A 7,862-nucleotide genomic window follows, 5' to 3' on the forward strand; every position below is an offset into this window, starting at 1 on the left:
TTCCCCCTTTTTCACTCTTGGTGACAATTCCACAATGCCGCCTCCAACTTTGAGCTCTTACTAAGGTTTCCACCCCATATAGCTGAGAGCAATGCAAGGGTGCTCTCTGAACCTCTTCGGAAAACTGGTAGTTAGACAAACAGACAACTTCAGAAACCAATCTCTATCACACCAGCACTTGGGTACACGACACATAGCTCTCCCCACCTCCCCAAAGGCATTCCCCTGAGCGGTAACACTGGTTTAATAATCTCCATAGCAGTGATCAATAATTCACTAGAGTCTTGATGACTTGTTTGGCTGCACTGATATGGGTGGAATTGGAGAATGCCCCATGAGGTCAATCCCCATGGGTGTGTAGGAGTTAACAGAGCAATTAGTTTATGCTGTTTCACAAATCATTAAAAATACTGACAAGATGCTAACACACAAGGGAACACAATCTCAGCTCTCACCAATACAACAGATACTACCTCACTGATCGGAGTTGAGGGTTGTCAAAAAATCCTTTCAAAAAGTCTAAATATGTATTTTCAGTAGGCTTACCAGATATTCTATCTCATCACAACTAATATTTCATATGATTTATTTTCTGCAGACTAAAGTGGGGCATGTAAAATGTATAGATTTAACAAGACCAGAGAATGGAACCCTTTTATTCGAAAGAGTTTCCAGGGGGGGGAAAGTTGACTTTTGGTGTTTGGTCATGAACTGTGAGTGGGAGACTCAACGACATCCATCTTCGACGCCGGCGAGTCCGCGCTTTTAATTAACAGCTCCTGAATTTGCTTTGTCTTCTAAAAAGGATCAAGTCTAATTGTGCTCCAAATTAAAGGGCTTAATGAAAGCAGCTCTCGAGCCCATTCATCAAACCCAACACTAGAAACAGCAAACTGTTTAAGCCAGGTAGAGAGCAGAGAGAGGCACTGGAATCAGAAGTAGGCGAAGAGGAGAACTACATTTCCATTGGGAGGTGCAGTTCTTAAACCCGCTAGCAACAGTTACTGTAGGCCTGTTGGTTAGTTAGACCTGCTCTTTTAATATATAGTAGGTGTACTTCTAAGGGATGGTCACACATACTGTTCTTTCACTTCTACAGCAAATAAAACTTAATTTAAATCAACTTAAATGTAACATACCGTAGTCCCTCTGAAATAGTTGTAATGACTAGCTATTGCTCCAGTTACTGAAGTTACTACTGTAATATGACTAACGAATGCTGGAATGAACCATCGTACACCACACCGTGGACTGTAAGTGTGTGAGTGTGAGAGTGTGTATGAGTGCAGATTCTTTACTGGTGGCGTTTTCTCACATGACAATAAATTGGTTCAACTCAGCTTCCTCCTGAGTCAATGAGTTTTTACTACTTTAAGAGCCAAACTAGCATGGGGACCGTGTTACAGCCACCATATAAGCACTCCGCTTGTCCTGGACAAAAGGCACAGTAGTAAGACAGGATTTGCTGAGCGCCAGACAGCATATTTACACTTGAAGACTTCATCCTACACAGCCTGCCGGTCAATACCCCCCCACCCCCACCCTGCAAGGCAAAGCTCCAGTCACTCCTCTGGGTCTTTAGTGAGGCAAGAGGACAGTGACAGAGAGCAGGGAGGGAGACAGGGGAGCTTGGATGAAGGCTGAGGAGTGTTGGGATTCGAGTGGTGGCGGCTGGTAGTAGTTGGGAGAGGGGTTTGGCTGAGTGGATGGGGGCAACAGGGAGAGTGTTGGGGGGGATTGGATAGCTGTCACTGCACCAACGGGCCTGACAGTCTGGACTGATGAGTTGGTGCAAAGCGTCCAGGAGAAAGTGGTTTAAGGGCGTCCGTGGAGATGACAAAGGCCTCTGTAATGGGCCCCGGGAATCCGATTAGACTTTATTGTCTGTGTGAAGCCCAGGCAGTAATTCAGTTTGAGGAGAACAGAAAGGCTTCCGTCATCGACAGGAAAGTTCACACTCTGCAATCTGGACGCATAACGGGCATATGGGGAAAAATAACAATAAGCACAAAGCTTACAGGCAGAAAGAGACTGGGACTGAGGCAAAGATCCAGTCTCACAGAAAAGAAGTGCAGAAATCATCAGTCTGCTGACAATGAAACATTTTACTCCTGTTTTAATGATGACTTTTCAAATTGAAAGGAGATATATGGGATATTATTGATATGGCACTTAACAATCAAGAGTAATATTGTGCATTACATGTATTTGTAATCGTACTAACAACTATACTAACACAATCCTCTGGGAAGTTTGAGAGAAAGTCGTGACCTCCACACAAAATGGTATGCTCTCTCGTTTGTCTTAAGGTGTAATGTGCATTGTCAACATTCCATATGGCTTTAATGATCAGAGCCTGGTTGACAATTAACATAATATGATTTGTTGGCTATGAAAACTAAATCATTTACTCTGTCTGTCATGTCACCTCTGCATGCCCTCTCTTGAAACGTTCAAAAACAGTACCACCTCTCACTAAATGTTCTGCTGTCAGGATCTTAAGAGTTGTGAGTGTGTTCACTTTCGACAGGCACAGGGGCAAGCACAGGTGACAGCCTAACACAGAGAATGACAGCGACCATGATTGGTGAGACCACTAGAGGGAGTGACCAATCAGCTGTCGAAGCTTCAGAAGACTGAAACTTCCCTGAGGAACATACCCAAGTGGTGCTGAGGAAGTTAATAAACAGGCCAGACAAGAGAACACCTCGGTGCATGACTTTTGCAGAGACTGACTTTATTTCAGTGTTTGGTACGGCCTGTGTACATGGTAGACATTTTACACATTTCACATTTTACAGACTTACATCAGAGTAAAAGACATTCATTCACTACATTTCAGCTAATGGCATCTGGCCTGATCTTAGAGGACATTGAATAGCTTTATAAAAACCTAGTGTGCTTTAAAGCAGACCAATATCCAAAGAGCCTGTAGAATCTACAGGCTACATAGTCATACAGGATCAAAATTCATTTTCTCTCTCTCTCTCTCTCTCTCTCTCTCTCTCATAAATACAAACAATCAGCAATTAGTTCAATATTTACATATGTATTTACAAAGTAGCAACACTTTTCTAATATGGATTAATCAGCATTTATATTGCATATTTTGATACAACAGAGGAACACTTATATCCTGGCATACCTCAGGCTGATAGTTGTTTCTGAGACTACTCCTCTAGACTACTCCACTAGATGATGAGGTCCTTTGTTTAATGGGCACTGTTTGATGAAATGGCGTCACTTGGTTCCCTCCCTCCCTGTGCTCTGTATAAAGGTTAGGGTTGCCATTTGTCTGAAGGCTCTCACTTGATCCCCTTGTCTTTCAAGAGTTTGGCCACTTTGGTTAGGTAGTCTGGATCTGGATAGCGAAGGCTAGGCAGAAAAATAAATGTGCATAAATGAATAACCCAGTCATTCCTCACAATTTAAAGGAATATTTTGGTATTTTACACTTAAATCCGTTTTCTGTATTGCCTAAAATGAAAACGAGTGTTTGACACCGAAATCTCGACGATTGAGCCTGTTTGTGGAATTTGGCAGCTTTAAAATGGAGCTCTGTATGGCTTTAACATTGCTTGCTTTGTGCATGGACTATTCTGTCCTTAAAACACCCCTAAACGTTTGTTTTTAAAAATGTGCAGCTCACCGAGTGGTTACTGGTCTTCAACGATCTTCTGTAGCAAGTTTCACAGTGAAATTCAAATTCTGTTGTGTTATATTAGGCACACACGGTTGTGAGGTATCTGAAAAAGTACTTCCGGGATTTCAAAAATCATGATAAAAGATGACAGAAGCTGTATTACGCTGCTAAACTTGCTATAGAAAATTGTTGAAGACCAGTAACCACCCGGTTAAAGCCATACAGAGCTCCATTCTAAAGCTGCCAAATTCCACAAACAGGCTCAATCGTCGAGATTTCGGTGTCAAACACTCGTTTTCATGCTAGGCAATACAGAAAATGGGCTTAGAGTGTAAAATACAGAAATATACACTTTTTCATTTAATTTGTAAGATTAGACATATTTGTCATCTGAAATTCATGTATAGAGAGACACCACAAAAACTCTAATGTAAAAAAAGATATAGTTAGGCCTACACCAGTTATCAATTTTTTGCTAAAACATACATGCTGTACTGCATGTCAGTGGTTCAAATACTTGTTCTGGCTCACGGCATCCCTAGACATACATCTCTGTCCATCGACAGCACCCCTATTGTTTTACTTTTTAATCTCAAACTCATTTGAGCCATATTTGTACTTCATGCCATGTTGGATAGGCCCTAACTGCTTATATTATAAGCATTATGATGAGAAGGTAAGGTTTATCTCATTTAATAATTAATTAATTCAACTCATTTAATAGAACATTTGAAAAAAATAATAGTGAACAGACTATGAACAGAAATATCAGGAATAGGCCTTCAAAAGTGCATAAAATGTCAGAGCCTCTGTCACAACTGTATTTTGAAATTGATATTATGGCTATGTCAATGAATTTTCAAACCTGGGACTATTCCGTGACACCCTTGAGCATGTGCCAGGTTACGGTACGGAGAGTACTCTAACATACTCATAATACCGCTTCACATAGCGTAATATCGAATACATGCAAGTCAATGGAAATGGCTATGGTTGTGGTTGTGGATGCAATGCTACACTGAAAACAACTCACCCCACATATAGCACCGTCAACTATATAACACTATAAAAACCCAAACAAGAACAGAAAAAAACAATAATATGAGCTCTCATTTACAGTACCTCTCTGGCCCTGTCTCATCACCGCTGGTCTTGAATGGAATGTTTGTGGGAACCACGGCCACTTCCCCAGTGCTGTCAGTTGCTACTGTAAACAGCAGCTTCTGCTGAAAAGCTTTCTCCAGCAGTCGTACCACCGCGGCCCCCTTAACATTCTGAGGTAAGAAGGTCGCTGTCTTCAGTCCATGATACTTCTCTCCTGGCCTGGGATGATTCTCCTGTAGCATGTGGAAATATGTTCAGACATTTAGGCAATATCATGAACTAACTCTGTTTTTTTAACAGTAGGCAAACCAATCTGGCAAACAATCGGGACATTTACCTGACTACTCTCACTTCCTTAATCAGCTTAGAGGTATGCTGCTTCAGTTACATAATTTTCTAAGTATTCCTTAATTCATCTGTCTTTGTTTCCTTTTTGGCCAAAGGCAAAAGAGCCAACTGGAGAAACCAGATAAACCACAAGCTAGGATTGTCTGGAATGTACCCATGCCTTCTAGTGTTTGGCTCAAGATATGGGCGGATATATGCAGTCATTTCCCTGTTTGAGTGGTACTCATGACACACAAACAAAACTACTGTGTCAAACCATGTAGATAATAATCAACATTTTCACACGTACTGTTTGTATTCCATCAGCAAACGCAAAGTTGATCTTTATAGTGTCGTCTTTGGGATAGCCAGGCAAACTCCTCCTTTCATGTTGTAGGGTCATCTCTCCTTCTGGTTGGTCCCCCATAATCTGAGTTCCATTCCGTCCCTCAAGGTCCTTCTCCACTGTAAACAAACAGCGTCTTAACATCTGAACAGCAAGGCAACATGATGACCTGAGAAATAAAGTTAGCGAGACAAGTGGTTACTTTACCTTGCTGCTCGACTGACAGAGGGCCCTTGCCATCGACGTAGCGGGTGCAATGCATCTTGTCCTTGCTCTGGCCAGTACCCATGGTCAGCTAGATTGGAGTGGCCAAAGTTACTTGTCTTCACCCATAAATCAAGAAGAAAGAGAAAGGGAGAACAACTGAGCTCAAAGTCAAAAGAGGAATAACTTTTAAATATCTTTAATTTTCTTTTCATTCGTAGACTCAGTAGTACTAAAGCCTTCTACTCACCTCAGCTGACAATTCAGTTGGTTTCCTTCTTCTGTCTGTGTTCTTCACTGTCACAGAGTGCTCCTTTCCAACCACAGTCACACGAACACACACACAAACACGGATACACACACTCACTCTCCCATGCACATTAACACACCCTCTTAGATCATTATCATAGCTGCTATTATCAGGTTTTGAGTGACAGCCCAGATTATCTGAAGTGGGCGTGGCTTCTGGAGCTCCAGTTTTCACTCCATCTTGATTGTTTGGTTATGTTTTGATCCTGTTGTGATGCAATGTCTTGGTATCTACTGTAGGAAAAGGGTTAAAGCTGGTTTTGAGATGGACCGAGAGTGTGTGGAGAGGGGGAGAGAGAGAGAGAGAGAGAGAGATAGAGAGAGAGAGAGAGAGCAGGGTGTGGCCGAGAGAGGATTAACACCTCCTTAGTCTCACCAAGGAGGTGTGGTCAATGGCAAAAGTTTGGCAGAGAAACAGATCACACTTTTTCTTCAGTATCGGTCACCTACACTCGGAGATGAGGATTGTATTGGGTCAAAGCCTAAAACATAATGCATCAGGATGGCTTTTTGGTTTGTGATTGTCAACTTGCTAAAATGAAAAGCTGCAGAGAGCTTCTTGTAGAATATAACTTAAATTAATTTATTAAGCTAATGGCTTGTTTACGTTTAGAAATGTGTCTTCTTTATCTTATCTTCTTTAGTATTTGTTTGTTATGTCTTTGTGTCATATCTCCATGTGAGTGTACTGTAATGTCACAAGGAAAGAGGCCTGGTGTCCATGTATTGAAACTTTACTGCTCAGTTCTTTGTCAGCATGTCTGTATCTAGTCTGTGAAAGCTTTGGTGCGGATAAGCCCATATGCTTTGAAAGCCCAAGGATTGTGTCAGTGTATACAGCATTGAATGGATTTATCAGATTTCTCACTGGGAGAAATGAGAAACGTCCACTAAAGAGAGTCCACGGCGCTTTCCTTGCTTTACTGTAATGGTGGACATAAACAACCCAAAGCTTACACAGGAAAGCCTGGCTTGATAACACAAAGTCCTGGAACATCATGAAAAGATATCTGGCTAAAACCACCACGGTGAGGTTCTTCAGCAGAGTCTAAATCCACAAGCTTTTGGAGGGATATGTGACTCCGGTGAATTTTGGACTGGAGAGAGCTTAGTTACTTTCTTTTGATACACACTTTGCTTTGTCAGTCGAATAGAAGAAGAAACACAGCGAGCATCCGCTGATGGCTTGCTGACAGACACTACCTTTGTTTACTTTTTCTACTATTTTCCCTTCTCCATCTCTTTCTTTTCTCTCGAAACTGACACTCTGCTTCACCCCCATCCCCTCTGTTGCATTTCAGGCTGTTTTCCGGAATGTTCTCTCCTTTCATTTCCTTCCCCCCGAGGGTCAGCTGGACGTCAACAGATTTGGCCCTCTCTGATGTCACTGCTATTCGTCACAGTAACTGTCCTCCACTCCATTCCACTTTAGCATGCAGATTTGATTTGGCCCCTAAGCCTTCCAGACTATAAGGTGTGATCTATGCCTGTATTTGTGCGTGGCGGGAGACGAGGGAACGATCAGAAGCACATCTCATTCCGCAGAGTCCATTCTCAATTGATATGCTCTGTAAGGTCCTCCATGGGGTTATGAATTTTTATCATATGTCTATGGGGTCAAGACCCCGTAAATGGGGAAATGCAGTGCAGTGGATGTGTGTGGTTGTCTTGATGATGCTGGCTGGCAAGCTCTGATAGAGTGGGGACTGCTGCTACATTTTCTGGTGAAATTTGGTTCAGTGGACATTGAACTGACAACTATTAGAGGGTGAGATACAGTTGGAAATCATACGGTCAGTTCTCTCTACCGTTCTCTGGTGCTGAGTGCCTTCTGATGCTCAGACTCCTATACTCAGGCTCCCTCAAAGACAAAGATGAACACAGACGGATCCACATACAGTACACACATGAACACACAAACACATATAA

At 42.2% G+C, this 7,862-nt stretch overlaps 1 protein-coding gene across 2 annotated transcripts; it reads right to left on the minus strand.

The window, feature by feature from the left end:
- Positions 1–2,716: 2,716 nt before the first annotated feature.
- Positions 2,717–6,060, minus strand: dtx3la (deltex E3 ubiquitin ligase 3L a). 2 transcript variants are annotated; one of them, XM_062521095.1, is made up of 5 exons: positions 5,875–6,060; positions 5,628–5,715; positions 5,385–5,539; positions 4,766–4,980; positions 2,717–3,375 (listed from the first exon to the last, which is right to left on the minus strand). In XM_062521095.1, exons 2-5 carry the CDS (start codon positions 5,707–5,709, stop codon positions 3,306–3,308), a joined length of 522 nt encoding a protein of 173 aa, XP_062377079.1. In that variant the 5' UTR covers positions 5,710–5,715; positions 5,875–6,060; the 3' UTR covers positions 2,717–3,305. The 2 variants fall into 2 exon arrangements, with proteins under 2 accessions (XP_062377079.1, XP_062377077.1); XM_062521093.1 differs by having other exon boundaries at positions 5,628–5,743; positions 5,875–6,050.
- Between the last annotated feature and the right edge of the window lie 1,802 nt (positions 6,061–7,862).

The sequence above is a fragment of the Sardina pilchardus genome, chromosome 19, assembly GCF_963854185.1.
Source record: "Sardina pilchardus chromosome 19, fSarPil1.1, whole genome shotgun sequence".
NCBI lineage: Eukaryota > Metazoa > Chordata > Actinopteri > Clupeiformes > Clupeidae > Sardina > Sardina pilchardus.